This window comes from Hyperolius riggenbachi, chromosome 10, assembly GCF_040937935.1.
Source record: "Hyperolius riggenbachi isolate aHypRig1 chromosome 10, aHypRig1.pri, whole genome shotgun sequence".
Taxonomy (NCBI): domain Eukaryota; kingdom Metazoa; phylum Chordata; class Amphibia; order Anura; family Hyperoliidae; genus Hyperolius; species Hyperolius riggenbachi.
The window spans coordinates 249,771,930-249,789,237 of NC_090655.1; the positions used below are offsets into that span (position 1 = coordinate 249,771,930).

The window sequence follows — 17,308 nt, forward strand, 5'->3', positions numbered from 1 at the left end:
GTGATATGCGCTCATCAGAGATCCTGGCTGCTAATTCCACAGACCAGCTAATAACGTTTTATCTCACGCCCGTACCAGTCCTCCCAGCTCCTTATCCACTTTTTATTCAGCACTCAACAACACACAGCAACAGTGTAGAAAAACATTTATTAAAATACTGAAGACAAAGATTTGCACTCTTGTTTTCAACTGCAAAAACAAAGCATAACAGATCCCGCCTCTGCCGCGTCTCCCTCTCTTGTAAGCATCGGTCAGACTCCACCTCCCTCTCCGACGTTAACAGATCCCGCCTCTGCCGCGTCTCCCTCTCTCGTAGCATCAGTCAGACTCCGCCTCCCTCTCTGACGTCGTTTTTGGAATAACGGTAGCTCATAGAGATGATGAAGGAGAAGCTTATCCTGGCTTGTATGCGTATATAATGCAAACTGTATGCAGCTAGGATTTGGGCCAAGCTTGGGACTGGCACCATTCTAAGCTGTGTAGAATTTGCATTAAAGCAGACCGTGGCCCACATGCAATTCACTTTTTCTCCCAGGTGATATTTTCACACCTTGTGATAAAATGCCTTTTAAGCCACCAAAATACTCAAAATAATTTTGCTAGTACTTTTTCACTTGCTTTTAGGTACTTTTTCAATTGTAAAATGCTTAAAAGTTATTTTAACCACTTGCCGACCGCGCACTCATAACGCGCGTCGGCAAAGTGGCAGGCTGCAGGCTAATTAATCAGGAAGCAGCCACTCGCGCGAGCGGCTGCTTCCTGTCAATTCACGGCGGGGGGCTCCGTGAATAGCCTGCGGGCCGCCGATTGCGGCTCGCAGGCTAAATGTAAACACAAGCGGAAATAATCCACTTTGTTTACATTTTTACAACGCTGCTACAGTAGCAGCGTTGTAGTAGATCAGCGATCCCCGGCCGGGGATCGCTGTCACATGACAGCGGGGATCCTATTAGAGGCTGCACAGGACAGATCAGTTCCTGTGCAGCCTCCGATCTCTCAGGCAGGGAGGGAGAAGAGGGAGGGGGAAAATGTTGCCGCGGAGGGGGGCTTTGAGGTGCCCCCCCCCCCCGCCACCCACAGCATGCAGAAGCGATCAGACCCCCCAGCACATCATTCCCCTAGGGGGGAAAAAGGGGGGCGATCTGATCGCTCTGCATGCCAGCTGATCTGTGCTGGGGGCTGTAGAGCCCACCCAGCACAGATCTGAAAATACAGCGCTGGTCCTTAAGGGGGGGTAAAGGCTAGGTCCTCAAGTGGTTAAAGAGAAGATGAAAATTATCTCCTAGGAGAAAACTCAGGAGAACAAGGGAATTGCATATGGGCCCTGAACTCAGGACTTCCTCTGTGCTCTAAAAGATAAGCAACAGCATAATAACCTTTAAAGAAAAAATGTCTTTATTACAGCTGATACAAATCCTGCAATAAATCCGCAGTGTGTCTACTTCCTGCTTTCATGGAAGCAGACAATGGGTTAACATCCTGTGTTTACATGTTAGCTGGTTCTGCCAAGACTGTTGAATTTCTGTGCTGACACAGCTGAGAGATCCAATTATAACTTGTGATTAGTCACAGGTGAAGGGGAATTAGACAGGCTAAACTCTCTCAAAATACACACAGGGTGCATTTCTCTCTGTTTTCCTTCTGTCCTGTGCAAGAGTTCAGGTCCACTTTCAATTTAAATACAAGCTGAAATGACAGTATTATCATCTCATTCACCAACTCTCATGGCTACAGATGGTCAGGAGGGATGCTAATCATTTTGAGATGATGCAAATGTCATGTTAAGCTTAGGCGAATTTAGGCAACTTGAACCCGAAGCAATTGTGCAATAGCTGACGATTTTCACTAGTTGAATTCACAGTGAGACGTTACAGGAGCACATTAGAGCAGCCTGTAATGCAGCCCACCGCACAGTAATGAAAAATCAATGGGCTGTTCACAGTACCCACGTTGCGTTACATTGTAACGCTGCACCTCAAGATAACGTACTGCATGCAGTACTTTATACGCGGCTAAGCCACGTTAGACTGCTTGCACATGCTCAGTAATGTTGGGGAAGAGGGGAGAGCGGCCAGGCACATGGCTAATTAATATTCACTGCACTTTGTGACGTGTGCAGTGTTTACTTCCTTGAGCGCCGCTCTGTGCGGCGATTGGCTGGCGGGACCACGTGATGCCGCATGCGTCCAAGAGTGCGCATCACGGCATCACGGACGCCAGAGTGAGCTGCACAACGCGGCTCGCTCTGACGTCCACATCCAACACCACCAGTCGTTGCGTTAGGGGTACGTTATGCGACCATAACGTCCCCTAAAAACCAAAAATTTTGTAGCATATTATTGACCATCCCTACTATTAACCAGTGGTGGGCTGCTGCCCTCCATATATGGTGTAAGCTGCTGGTGTGGTGAACCCAAAAAGTTGAACTTCCGGCTACCACGGCGATACACCATGAGACGCAGCCAAAGAAAAATTAAGGTAACCATTGAAGTAACTTAACCTGTACAATGTTTTCTTTTTTTGAACAAAACCTTATTTTTAGAGTCTACTTCAGTTCTTGTGAGATTCCTGGTCACTATGTGAGTGGATAGCCTAACTGAGGGATCTCCTTCACTTACAAGAACTGAAGACTTTATTCTATAGGAGTGGCCAAACACCTTCAAACGCAGAAAGAGGCCTCCAATCGAAGTTACCTTAATCTTTCTTTGGACATACCGTGATCTGGAAAAATGAGGACCTTCACAAATACACCCTGAGGAAGGTCATACATGGAAATTGTCTTGCTGAAGGTACATTTGCAGACCTGTTGTGGGTAACTTGTAATACCCTTGTCTTTTGTATGCATGAGGGACAAGGTAAAGTGGGATTTAAGAAGATCTCCGTTTGGCAGAAAGATGAGAACAGGTGTTCACTCTGGAAGAGTCCATAATTGTCGTCTAAGCATCCTCAGTCCTTCTGATGTGAGTCCTCATGTGTCTACGGAGCTTTTCCTGTGATATAAAGGCTTTCCCACATTCCGAGCAGATAAAGCTCTGTTCTTCATAGTTTTGGCCCAAACCCAAGTGCATCTTTTGATGTTCTGTTAGCTGCTCCTGAGACAGGAAACGACTGCCGCATTCCCAACACGCAAAGGGAAGATTGTTGCTGTGAAGGCTGTAATGGGAAAAGAGTTGTTCTCTGGTGGGAAAACTTTTTTCACAGTCCACACAGATAAAGGGCCGCTCCCCCGTGTGCGTTTTCCAGTGCCTGACCAAATTGGACTTCCGGCTGAACCATTTGTAACATTCGCTGCACTGGAAGGGCCTCTCATCGGTGTGGATCTTTTGGTGTTGGAGAAGATTCCACTTGAGGGTGAAATGTTTGCCGCACTGCAAGCAGGAGTGCAGGTGTGTCTTCTCATGCTTCAGGAGAAAGGCCTTCTTTGAGAAGCATTTTTTGCACTGAGGACATGAAAACGGCTTGCTGCTGATGTCAGCTGGCCCACGTTGGACAGAAGATGACTCCAATCTAGAGTCTGCTTCAACTTCAGTACATGACTCATCAGATATGATGTGTGACTCTTGTTGCTCAGGTATACGGGGATCAGGCAATCTGTCCATACACTGCAGATCTGGAGGTACATGGGAGGACAAGCAGCCTTCTTCTGGAGCATATTGTACGCTATCATCATCCTCCTCTCTGCATTCCGGAGACAACGACATACGACCCTCCAAAACTGTGTTCACATTGTATTCATGTCCTAAAAATATCAAAAATATGATTATTTTTCATAATTCCATGAAGTGAAGGAAACAGGTGGTAGCAGGTGAGACCGGTAAAAAGGATGCCAGACATTTGGGCACCGCCATGGACTGTAATCTGAATTACGGCTATAGCGTAAAACAGTGCAATTCAGCCAGCTGGCAGCCAAATTGCATCTTCCCCCTGAGTCCATGGTGGTCTGGAGAGGGAATAGTAATTAACACTGCCAGGAAATTGCAATTGCAGGTTGAGCCGTCTTTCGGCCTCACCCTGCGCTCAACTTTCCCGGCACCCTTTTACATGTACACGGTAGCAGGTACCAGCAGCACACAATTCAACTGGAAGAGGCTAAAGCAAAGCTGTGTGTGGTCAAATTCATTTGGAATTTAGAAGCTAGTCTGTACTTTTAAAGGGCCCACCACAATATTTGTAAGAGCCAGTTTCATTGATAACAAGTTAGGCTAGGAGCACACTTGTTTGAATTACGTGCGTTTTCTGCAGGTGCAGGAAACGCACCCGATATCGCACATAATGAAACATCTGCGATCTGCAATATAATTTTTTTTTTTTTTTTAACCAAGAGAGTCTGCAATGTAACAGTTTGAAAACACACAACATGTTGGATCTTCCAGCATACTGTATGCGATTTGCATTTGGGCCAAAAAAACATATTTATCCCACTAGATAAAAAATCTTGTTTAAAAACCCATAAAAACACAAACACATACAAAAACTTTATCCAAAAAACACAAAGGCTGGGAGAATACTTGTTTAAATCTTTCGCATTTTGCTGCACACAGCAAAACGCACTCACACAGCAAATAGCACTGGCTATTGAAGTCAATGGCCCACTCAGTAATCGCACATCATATGTGTTTTCCGCATTTTTCGGTAGCTATTTTTTTTCTGCGGTTTTAAACAACCTGGCATTCTACTTATTTCCATGCATTTCGTAATGCATGCCACAACCTGAAAAGTCGTGACCATTTGTAGAAAACTGCAAGCGGGAAAGGCAATTAGAAACGCAGAACACCACAGATCGCCAGAAATACCCCTGAAAGTGTGCTCCCAGCCTAAACGCAGAGAGAAACGCATATGGCAGAAAACTCATGGACTTCTGCACAGACAAGTGTGCTCCCAGCCTTAGAAAACACTCAAAAAGAAGATGCCAGCCTTAAATAACATAGGCTACCTGGCTTCTGGGATTTTTAGAGTTCAGGACCAGATGTTCCCCTCCTGCCATAACTGAAACGAGTTGTGACTAGATATAACAGACTAAAGTGGACATCAGCCAAAATTACCTCTGGCCAAGTTGTACTCCTACTACAGTGATCTGCAAACTTCGCTCTCTGGCTGTTAATGAACTACAAGTCCCAGAATGCATTTGCCTTTATGAATCATGACTGTGGCTGTCAGACTCCTGCAATGCATTGTGGGACTTGTGGTTCCTTAACAGCTGGAGAGCCAAGTTTGCAGATCACTGTCCTACTAGATAACCTAAAACACACTGCCTCTAGGTATGTTTATTGTATGCTACCCCACCTCTTGTTTCCTCCCTATTTGTGTAGATTGTAAGCTTGCAAGGGCAGGGCTCCCTCACCCTTTTGTGTCTTGGAAATCATTACACACTTTATTCATCATGTTACTTTTATCACTGTCATTACCAATTCTGTATTTTGTAACAACTCTGTATTTTGTATATTGTTGTAAACCATTGTCTGTATTGTTTTGCACCCCATGTTTGTTTCTTACTTTGTACAGCGCCACAGACTATGTTGGCACTTTATAAATCACTAATAATAATAATTATTATTATTATTATTTGATGTGGTGTTAAGCCCTGTCTTACCAATACTGTTACCAACCATCAAACAACCATGAGCTTCTCCAGAATCAGGACAATTCAAAATGACAGCAGGATGAGTCGAAGAAATAAGCCTGCTGGTCCATGACACAAACAGAGACAGGCAAGTATCTAACGTCAAGTCTTTCTTGATTGGACATCTACCTAAGTACTGAATTCCTGACAATTAATTATTGTTCAATGTCGTAAACAGATATTTTGGGAACTTGCCATTTGTCAGGTTGGGGACATGGCATAACATGAGCCTTGAGCTGTTGGATGATTTACAGGTGGTAGATCCAAGTTCTTCTGATAAACTCCCTGATAACCCCATAGTGGTCCAGAGCTTACCTGTGGTTGCTGCTACGTATGAGACCTTCTCTTCTTCATCATCTAACCACCCTCAGATCTAGACCCTGCTGACATACTAACCCGTGGCAGTTTCTGAAGGGCTTTGCTCCTTCACCATTTCTGGTGTCAACACCTCCTCCTCCTCCTCTTCCACCACCCTGGTATTACTGGTCCTTCTAAAGTCTTTCAGGCTTTCACTCTAAGGATATTAATTAAAAAATTATACACTCAATTGTCACTGCACGACTCATCTACAAACAATCCTTAATAGATATATGACTTATCAATGACCTTTTACCTGATAATGGTGAGGGATGGTGTGATCTTCTTGTGCAGATTCCTGAAGATAGATGGGACCTGTACGTCTCTCTGGTGGGTTTCGGTTACTGGATTCATTGACTGGAAACACGTAGGTACTGACTGAAGGGGAAGAAGAGATTGTGGGTGAGGTTGAATAGTCTGTAAAACCTTATATTTTTAAAATTACTAAAGTTAGACACACACTAGTTGAAACACTGTCCGATAACAAACACCTCTGCTGAGAATCCAGCATGTGCACAGTGGTCCCCCAATGTTCCCTAACGCCTTGACCAGAGATCAGGCTGGCGAATCGACTTGGCAGAGTGCACTCATCACATGACGCACCGCACGTGCTGACGGGCAACATGTTGGTACAAGGTTTAAGGCCATGTATGCTCCTTCTCATTGCCTGTTGAAGCACTGAGGCATTTAATACTTGGACGAGATTAGCTGTATGCTCCTTTTTATTGCCTGATAAAGCCGGGACATGCCTGCGAAAAGCGTTGCAAAACTTTGTGGAGTATATGAATACATTTTCTTTGTTTAAATATCACTACGTTTATCTCGTGTACTTTGGAGTAGGTAAGTCCACCACTACCTCTCCTAATTTTAAGAGTTTTATTTACTTTTATTCTGCCGGCACCTCTGTTCTATACCAGGGTTTAAGGCCATGTTCTACAGAGCACTGAAAAACTTAAAGTGTACCAGTGGCAGAGTAAAGTAAAAAAGATACTTACCTAAGAAGATTGAACCCTCCTGGATCCTGAAGAGGCTTCCCACATCCTCCTGGCCCCAGCTGCAGCCACACGTGGACTCCCTAAAAATATCCAACAAGTGCTTGCCGAGTATGTTTTCGTGGTCACCCTCCCCATCATCCACGAGCAGCTTCGTGCTATTGCCCAGGTGTGGCCATACTAGCGCTGGTGCAGAACGCCTACACTTGTGCACGAAGAGGTCCATGGACACCAGCTTTCAGAGGGTCCCGGGCAGTGGCGGTAGTCTGCAGGAGGACATGGGAAGCCTCTGGATCCTCCTTCTTCTTAGGTAAGTATCTTTAAGCTAAGTACATACACTACATTTTCATCGACTGACTTTCGTGGGGGAAAAGAATTTTTGGAATCTAGTGTGAGAAGAGTTGTCCCCCAATGCCACTGATTGCATTATTAGATGATCACGACAGACCTCTGTTGTCCCACCCATAAGACCTGTAAATGGGGCAAGATTTTACTGGTCCTCTCCTGTACCCGGTACATAGTAAAGACCAGGCTGCAGAGTGCTGCGTCTCTAACGAGATCCCTCCCAAAAAGATAATTGCTGAACGTGCATATCACACAGGGAGAGGGACATGGAGGCGGCCATATTTTTCCCTTTCCTGCCGAGCTTTCTTGCTTCAGGGGTGTGTGAATCACACACCTGGGAAAAGTACAGTATGCTATTAAAATGGTCACAGAAGAGTTTGCCCATCTGGCCCATACAAAGTACTGAGGCCATCACATTGCTTCTATGATCCGTGATACGCCTGACAATCCGCCTTGTTCAGGTTTAGTCTTAGATGGCCCTTAACCTCCTGAGCGTTACACCGCTCAGGAGATTATCTAACTTTGTGCCCCAGGATGAATAAATGTGCAGTAATAGTTGCAAAACCTTTAGCTAGCACTAGGCTAGCTAGTAAAAGTGTCCGCAACCCCGCCCCCCCTGATCCAGCCAGTTTATACATTACCCAGCCTGGATCCAGCGATCAGCGCAGCCTCCCCGGACAGCCCCGGTTTTCACTATGGGGAGGATCGCTCATGACGTCATGACCAAACCAGATCCTCCCCATAGAGAGACCGGAGCTGTGCAGGGAGGCTGCGCAATCGCTGGATCCAGGCTGGGTAATGTATAAACAGGGGGATCGCAGGTGATCGAGGGGTGCCGGACACTTGTACTAACTAGCCTAGTGCTAGCTAAAGGCTTTGCATCTATTACTGCACATTTATTCAGCCTGGGACACAGTGTCAGGCATACTGCTAAGGGGGTTCAAGTGAATCCAAGGAGAAAATAAACTGATGAGATTAACAATCATATTTATCTTACTACTCCTAAATATTACCTTTTTAAGTATCCCAAGATTTTATTTTATATTTAAACATTTACAAAGGAGGTTGAATGGTTCACTGCCTCTAATCAGTGGAAGACTACCAAGTGTCCCAGAGTGAAAATACATGAACTATTGACCTTGTCCTTCCTCTCCCCTGCCCTAAGAAGTTGTATTCTGCTAGGAAAACTTTTATGGCTGTAATTTGCTTTTACTATATTCCCGACAAGCTACCGACAGGACAGAAGCTGTTATTTACATGCCTAGAAATGAACTCTTTCAAGCGGCAAAATAAAACAAGTATAACAGCCTGGTTGTTTATATGTATTGTACTGTACATACATGTGTTTATATCATCATGTCACATGTCGCCTCCGGTACACTTTAATAAATGAGAGCCTGTACTCACCTGCAATGAGCTCCGATGCGCTCTCCTCCCCTGCAGACTGCACTTCCCCGCTCACGTACGTCTCTTCTTCCTCCTCTTTAATTTCAGCTTTTAAAGGAGTTGTACCTTTATCCTAACATAAGCCCAATAAGCCAGAAGATGATGAGTAACTGTACACGTCATGCAGGCTCTACACAGAACAAGAAATATGGAGTCACTCTGGCCTCTTCAGTTCCACTTACCTGGTAATAGTGAGGGATGGGTGTGTCTCCTGCTGTACAATCCCAGGAATAAGGGCTGCTTGCACACCTCTCGCTGTCCACATCTCCAGTCAGCAGCTCCACCAGCTTCCTGGTGACCTCTACGATCTTCTCTTCACTGTCCGAGGTTAGGGAAGAAAGAGGCTCTGTGATGGGGTCCTCGCTGATTCTACAGCCTTCCAGCGTACGTGGATACATGCTTTGTAACAGACCCTCAACAGACGCCACCTTCACTGCTGCGTATTTCTGCAAGAAAGCCAAATGCATCAGGCGTGTGAGGGATGTCATGTGACCACCCAGAATCCTTCTCTACAGTCTGGTGTGTGTTTTATTATTAGTGATAATAGTGATGTCATGTGACCTTCCAGAATCCTCCTCACCTCTCCAGTCATGTGTGCATGTTATTAATAGAGATAAGAGTGATGTCATGTGACCTTCCAGAATCCTCCTCAACCCTCCAGTCATGTGTGTGTGTTATTAATAGACATAAGAGTGGTGTCATGTGACCTCCCAGAATCCTCCTCACCTCTCCAGTCAGGTGTGTGTTTTATTAATAGGGATAAGAGTGATGTCATGTGACCTCCCAGAATCCTCCTCACCTCTCCAGTCAGGTGTGTGTTTTATTAATAGGGATAAGAGTGATGTCATGTGACCTCCCAGAATCCTCTTCACCTCTTCAGTCAGGTGTGTGTTTTATTAGCAGAGATGAGTGGTATCATGTGACCTCCCAGAATCCTCCTCACCTCTCCGGTCAGCAGGTAGATGATCTCCAGGGTGAGGTCTAATATCTTGAGTGACAAATGACTCCTGTCCGTGCTCAGTATAGTCATCAGATTGTCCACCCAGATGCTTTTCCAGGCCATCCTGTGTCGCTTTTATCTCCAGCCGTGTCCACGTCTCCCGACTGAACCAATCGATCACCTGTGCAGATTCAGAAAAAACAATCAATTCAATTTACGCAAGAATCTTCTTGGATTACATTTTTATACATGAATGGTTCTATTTTCTCTTCTTATCATCCCTGTGCAGATGTTAGCAGCCCGTATTATTGTGGTAGTATGGGCCAGTGATGAAGTTTATTTTTAATGTAAACATGTTTGTATTTTTACACAGAGCCAAAGCGCTGATACCTGTATGTTACATTACTCACAAAATCCTCATTTTTACATACAACATAACACAAAGTTTTAACAAAGAAGGAAGTATAAAATATCATTATACTTTAGCTATTTTAATTTACTCTATTTTTGTCTAGTTATTCAACAAATCATGGATGGATGAATCAACGGAACCCTATTTAAAGGATACCTAGCTAAAATTAAAGTGCATCTCCTAATTATATCAGTTTTTTGCAATTAAATAGTCTTTCCCCCTGCTTTGAAATAATGCTGAAAACAGCACTTCCACTGCTGAAACCCCAATGTGTCACAATGACACCTTCCACACCCACTGATGAATTATCAGTGTGCCAGCAATCAGTGCTTACTGAGTAGATTCCAAGGTTATGTAAACACAGCACTTACAGGCGCACTTTAAAGAGACTCTGAAACAAAATTTTCAGCCTTATTTCTTCTATCCTATAAGTTCCTATACCTGTTCTAATGTGGGCTGGATTACTGCAGCCTTTTCTAGTTGCACTGTCTCTGTAATATATCTAATCTTCTTTTCTTTGTCAACCCAGAGAGGAATGCATTGCCTCTGCTGTGATAGGGACAAGTTATGCATGCCCCCTCCATGCCCCCTGCAGGCTTTGTGTGTGTGTGTGTGTGTGTGTGCTTTGTTTATCCCTCTCAGAAAGTTCTCTGCTCTCAATTTCAGCTTGTCTGAGGGGGGAGGGAGCTGCCCATGCTGAGAAACTGTGAGAATCCCTGGCTGGAGTACAGAAAATTCACTATGTAATAAAAACTTGTGTATATATATATATATATATATATATATATTTGTATGTATGTATGTATGTATGTATGTACGTACGTACGTACGTACGTACGTGTATATATATATATATATATATATATATATATATATATATATATATATATATACATCACTTCCTGATTAGTGGCCATGTTTTTTGTTTGTAAACACTGCCTAAAACTGGCGATTAAAAGCCAGGATCACGGCGTGGGAGCGACGGAAATGGCAAAGAGGGATCCAGGAGATCACAGCGACTCAATTGGTATGTTTTTATTGTACAAATCGGACAGTACAGATTCTCTTTAAAGAGAACCTGAACTCTTACACAGGAGAGAGGGAAAACAGAGAAATCCACCCGGTGTGTTTATAGAGAACAGCCTCTCTAATTCTACCTCCTCAGCCAGTAATGAGCCAGTGTAATTTGAGCTGTCAACTGTCTGCCGAGACTGACGAATTCTGAGCTAATATGTAAACACAGAAGATTAACCCCTTCTGTGCTCCCAGCAAATCCGGATGTAATTACACTACAGCATCTCTGTAGTAGTTCTATAAACTATAACAAGGCATGTTCTTCTTTAAAGGACAACTGAAGCAAGAAGGATAAGGAGGCTGCCGCATTTATTTCTTTTTAAGCAATACCAGTTGCCTGGCTGCCCTGCTGATCCTCTGCCTCTGATACTTTCAGCCATAGACCCTGAACAAGCATGCAGCAGATCATGTGTTTCTCACATTATTGTCAGATCTGACAGATCAGCTGCATGTTTGTTTCTGGTGTTATGTTATTCAGACACTACTGCAGCCAATATGTCAGCCTCCATATTATTCTCACTACAGTTGTCCTTTAAAGGTTACTATGCTGCTGTAACGATTGGTGTCAGCACACAGAGAGAATCTGATTATTGGTGATCTGCAGTATCACCAAGAATACAGATTTATACCTGATTATTGATGATCTGCAGAATCACCAATAATACAAGTATAACTAACCTCTGAACACCTGATAAATGTAAGTGTTTGGTGCAACAGTATGTGAGTCTGGACCACCTGAGGAGCAGGTGACTCCAGACCGTATAATGAGTATTTCCTGATAGGCTTGGAGTACACCGAGAGTCAATGATTCCCTGAACTGTTGGGTATCAGACACTACTGCAGTCAAAGGACTCCTGTAAGATTGAGTCCCTGACTGGATTGACTGGATTGCAGAGAGGTCCCTCTGAGAGACAGGGAGTCCCTGCAGCTACTGGACACCCCACTGGGGGGTGTCACAGGTAAAAGGGTCGGTCAGGCCGGGTGGGCAACACACGAGCAGATAAAGTACAGAGACAGAAGGCTGATTCGGTAACCAGGGACAGGCAGAGTTGGCAACAGGTAATCAGATGTGCAAAGGTACCGAATCAGAGAGCAGGAGCAGAGTCAAAGGGGCAATAGGTCATAACAGATATCAAACAGAGGCCTAGTCTAAAGTGTGATGTCCGTGGTCTCAACACTCAGGAACTGATCTAAGCACAACACAATATCCCTAGTCTTGGGTGTGAGGTCCGTGGTCTCGACACCCTGGAACTGGTCTAAAGTATAACACAGTAATAACACAGTTTCCCTAGTCTTGGGTGTGAGGTCCGTGGTTTCGACACCCTGGGACTGGTCTACAGTATAACACAGTAATAACACAGTTTCCATAGTCTTGGGTGTGAGGTCCGTGGTCTCGACACCCTGGGACTGGTCTAAAGTATAACACAGTAATACACAGTAATCTGGCTAAGTGTGAATTCCCAGTTCCACATGGTTCTAACACACTGACGGATCTGACTATGGTCTTAGTGCTAACACATAAGCATTCACAACGGCAGACAACCAGCCACTGATAGCCGAGAAGTATATATAGCAGAGCGCTTCTCAGCGCCACCCAGTCCCATTCAACCAATCGCCTGCTGCGCTGGGATCAGCTGATCCCTCTCCTACTGGCATAAAGGGCCTGCCTGTCAGCGCGCGCGCGCGTAGCTCTCCATCTGTGTGCACTACTAGGCTCAGACAAACCAGACGCATGCCGCTGCAGAGAAACCGCCGGCCTGAACGCGGATTCAGCCGCCCCGCTGTCAGTCCGCGCGGCGGGTCTCCGCAATGCATTACAGCTGCATCTTATGTTTTAGAGCAGACAGGAAGTTTTGAGTTCAGGTCGGTTTTGAGCCAGGTATACACTAAGTGACAGTGGTTACTGCTTGATTTCAGCAGAAAGGAAACAGACAATCGGTCGAGGTCATGTCGATCATCGCCATACAATGCAGTTGTCGATGCCCTACCTCTCCCCACGCCCCATCCATAACCGACTGCCTCTCCCTCGCAATTTTCCGCGCATTATTTAGTCAAAATTAATTGGGTTAGGTGCTAATTTGTAATCAATCATTATTTCATTTATTATGTCCAAATCAAATGACTTCTGATTAACTAAAAACACATACAGTATAATATTTCCAGTATTCGTCCCCTCACAGGAGGCTGCTAAACTGCTTGTACATACTCTAATCATATCCCGTCTTGACTACTGTAACACCCTACTCTACGGTCCACCAATAACCAGACTCTGCTGTCCTCTGCTGTCCATCTCATCCACCTCTCCTCCTGCTCCTTTGAGGCAGCCCCTTTCTGCTAATCCCTCCATTGGTTACCAATTACCCAAAGGATCCAGTTTAAACTCCTCATCCTATCATACAAAGCTCTACATAAGTTGCCGCGTCCTTATTTCCTCACTAATCTCCAAATACCATCTCACCCAGAACCTTCACTCTTCCCAGGAGACCCGCTTGTCTTCTAGCATGGTCACCTCCAATCACACCCGCTTCCAGGACTTCTCAGTAGCATTACCTCTACTTTGGAATTCTCTCCCTCAGCCTGTCTGTCATGTTCCAAGCCTGGAAACCTTCAAACATACTCTCAAAACAAAACTGATCAGACAAGCCTATAAGTTGCTATAGGTAGCATTGGAGGTTTACTACCTCATCTGCTAACTCCTGTGTCTTCTCTCTAGTATCTGCAACCCACTACCCTCTAGATCAGGCATGGGCAAACTTGGCCCTCCAGCTGTTAAGGTACTACAAGTCCCACAATGCATTTGCTTTTATGAGTTATGACTGTGGCTGCCAGACTCCTGCAATGCATTGTGGGACTTGTAGTTCCTTAACAACTGGAGGGCCAAGTTTGCCCATGCCTGCTCTAGATTGTAAGCTTGCAAGGACAGGAACCTCCTTCAAGTGTGAAGATGAACCAGTATAGGTGACTCAACCCACACATCAACTATGTATGTTTTTGTCCTGATTGTACAGAGCTCTGAATGTCTCCTGTATCTATGCTCCCTACTATTTGTTTTGTAGTATGTACAGCGTTATGGAAGATGTTGGTGCTATGTAATTAACAAATAACAACACATATAGTAAGTGCCACTGTTTAGTGAGATCAGTCCATACATATTTATATATCAGCTGCTGCTGGACTTTGAGGAGGTCACAGAAGTAGATAATGGGTGTAAATATAAAATATATATATTGTACAATAACATAAAATAGTCTTTAATTATTACCTCCTTTGCTGCCAGTCCCAGCAATGTCTTCTTTCTACTTCCGCCTGTTTTTTTTCACTCTGAACTTCCTGTCTGTGGACTTTCCTGTTCATGTAATATTTTTTGCAGCCACTAGGGGGCACTGGTTAACCAAGAACTCTATTTAGTGTTAACCAAATGCTACCTCACCAGGCGTTCATGTACTGTAACTGTAGTATTTACTGCGGCGATACAATATGACATTTTCCCTAGCAGAGATGGCATTACCTGAGTCATCCAAAGGGGACACAGATCAGCCTCTGAGCTTTTGAAATGGGAAAATTATACATTTTTTGTGCAAATATATTTAGGCAAAGAAGAAATCTCAAATTAAAGGCCACCTGAAGTGAGAGAGCTATGGAGGTGGACATATTTATTTCCTTTAAACAAGGCAGATTGCTTGGCTGTCCTGCTGGTCCTCTGCCTTTTTACAACTCTGTCTTTTTACTGCCTTTTTACTACTTTTAGCCGCATAGACCCTGAACAAGCATGTAGATCAGATGTTTCTGACTGCAGTATGAGTGGATTAGCAACAGACAGGGCTGGTTCTCTCATGAGGCAAGGTTATACATTTGCATCATGCGGCAGAGATTACAGGGTCAGCATTTTTGTACTTTGTTTCAGAGGCGGGACAAAGTCCTCCAGCACCCAAGGCTGAGACACCAAAGTGCCCGCCCCCCTCCATCCCTCCCACCCCAGCCGTCACACACTGATTGCTATTACACTAAGAAGCGAGTCCAACACCTTGGATAACTGAAGTGAGAAGGATATGGAGGTTCTCATATTTATTTCCTTCTAAACAATACCAGTTGCCCGGCAGCCCTGATGATCTATGTGGCTGCAGTAGTGTCTGAATAACACCAGAAACAAGCATGAAGCTAATCTTGTCAGATCTGACAATAATGTCAGAAACACCTGATCTGCTGCATGCTTGTTCAGGGGCTATGGCTGAAAGTATTAGGGGCAGAGGGTCAGCAGGATAGCCAGGCAGCTGGTATTGCTTAAAAGGAAATAAATATCTCAGCCTCCAGATCCCTCTCACTTCAGTTGTCCTTTAATCTCTACTTGTCTGGCTTGCAGTCACTGCCATGTATCCCCTTTTCTTATCTCTCCCTGCTTCACACACAATAGGGGAATGATAGCTGAGTGAGTTGTGGAAACGTAGCACCACAACATGAGTGTGAATGTATAATCCACCTTGGTGCTCAGATCCAGCTAACCTGATATAGGTAGCAAATGCCGGTGCTCTTTCTCTGCAGGTCCACCACTCCTGCCAAACGTACACTCCACCAATGTAGAAAAAGGCACTCCACAGGCTTCAAACTTGCGTTTGTGTTTATTGAGCAAGACACACTACATGTTACGAGTCAACTGACCCTTCCTCAAGTGTCCCGCCCACCACAACTACATCCCATTTCAAGGATTTCCCACAGGAAGTCCCACCTTAGTGTAATAACAAACAGGAAGTGAACATAAAAAGTATCATATACAACATTTCCTTTACAGGGAACTACTATACCGTCTACCCTGCAATGATTAGTGGAGGGGTCATCATGAATCCCGCAGTACATATAATCCCACCTTTTATTCTTTCCTGTAATAGATCACAAAAAACATTTGTAACTGATGCTAATAAATGCCCATGTGGGCTCCTGTATGTGGGTGAGACAACTCGCAACGTGAAGACACGTATACAAGAGCACAAGCGAAGCGTTGGCGATTGTGTGAAACATCCAGAGAAGCAGAATGTCCCTGTTGGCCGACATTTTGTTCAGGCTGGACATTCTGTATCTCAATTAAGATGGATGGTGTTGGACACGGTCCCTCCATTAAGGAGGGGGAGGTGATAGGGAGAAGTTACTACTCCGTAAAGAAGTGGAGTGGATCAGTAAATTAGATTGTGTATCCCCTAGGGGTTTAAACGAACAAATCAGTTACAAATGTTTTTTGTGATCTATTACAGGAAAGAATAAAAGGTGGGATTATATGTACTGCGGGATTCATGATGACCCCTCCACTAATCATTGCAGGGTAGACGGTATAGTAGTTCCCTGTATAGGAAATGTTGTATATGATACTTTTTATGTTCACTTCCTGTTTGTTATTGCACTAAGGTGGGACTTCCTGTGGGAAATCCTTGAAATGGGATGTAGTTGTGGTGGGCGGGACACTTGAGGAAGGGTCAGTTGACTCGTAACATGTAGTGTGTCTTGCTCAATAAACACAAACGCAAGTTTGAAGCCTGTGGAGTGCCTTTTTCTACATTGGTGGAATGAGTGTGAATGTAGCCTGACGATGCTCTATAAATAACATTTCTCCTATGTTGCTGTCGCTAACAGAAGGCAAAACAAATCTGACAGACTTCTTTACTAGTACATCTCCTCATGGAGGATTCTCAGTATCTTTTTTATTCTTCAAAAAAAAGCACTCCCTAGAAAGACTCTACGCAAAGATGCCGGCCAGCAGCATACGCCGCTGGTGAGCTGAGCACTTCCTCTCATATCGCCGGCAGCAATAAATACTATTTCCTGTATGAGTCAGAGAGAGAAGCAATTTGGGGTCCCCGAATTACCCTTGCGTGCTCTGCACATTATCGCATTAATGCTATAGCGGTGCCTAGTTCAGTGCTCGCCGCTCGTGTGCGTAAACCACCTGCCTCGCGGCCAGCACGCCTACTCATTTGCACCCTATTTTGCCAGTTGGACCAAGCAAATGCCATTCAGAAAGTGCCTGTGAAATTTAAAGAAAACCATGAGAATTCCCCATAAGGAGATGGACTAGTCGAAAGCCTGTCAGAACTGTCAGATTTTTACTGCCTACTGTAAGTGACAACAAGAAATAG

General features: G+C 44.5%; 1 protein-coding gene across 2 annotated transcripts; it reads right to left on the reverse strand.

Annotated features, from left to right (window-relative positions):
- Positions 1–783: 783 nt before the first annotated feature.
- On the reverse strand, positions 784–15,763 carry LOC137535263 (zinc finger protein 391-like). 2 transcript variants are annotated; one of them, XM_068257082.1, is made up of 7 exons: positions 15,687–15,763; positions 9,704–9,881; positions 8,943–9,206; positions 8,722–8,833; positions 6,234–6,355; positions 6,017–6,134; positions 784–3,739 (listed from the first exon to the last, which is right to left on the reverse strand). In XM_068257082.1, exons 2-7 carry the CDS (start codon positions 9,821–9,823, stop codon positions 2,937–2,939), a joined length of 1,539 nt encoding a protein of 512 aa, XP_068113183.1. In that variant the 5' UTR covers positions 9,824–9,881; positions 15,687–15,763; the 3' UTR covers positions 784–2,936. The 2 variants fall into 2 exon arrangements, with proteins under 2 accessions (XP_068113183.1, XP_068113182.1); XM_068257081.1 differs by lacking the exon at positions 15,687–15,763 and adding an exon at positions 14,449–14,487.
- Between the last annotated feature and the right edge of the window lie 1,545 nt (positions 15,764–17,308).

Coding starts and splice junctions, on each gene's coding strand:
- LOC137535263 (XM_068257082.1), bottom strand. CDS start 9,823: ATGGCCTGGAAAAGCATCTGGGTGGACAATCTGATGACTATACTGAGC. Junction 6,356..8,721: donor CGCATCGGAGCTCATTGCAG/GTGAGTACAGGC, acceptor CTTCCCCTTCAG/TCAGTACCTACGTGTTTCCA. Junction 6,135..6,233: donor CCATCCCTCACCATTATCAG/GTAAAAGGTCAT, acceptor TAATATCCTTAG/AGTGAAAGCCTGAAAGACTT.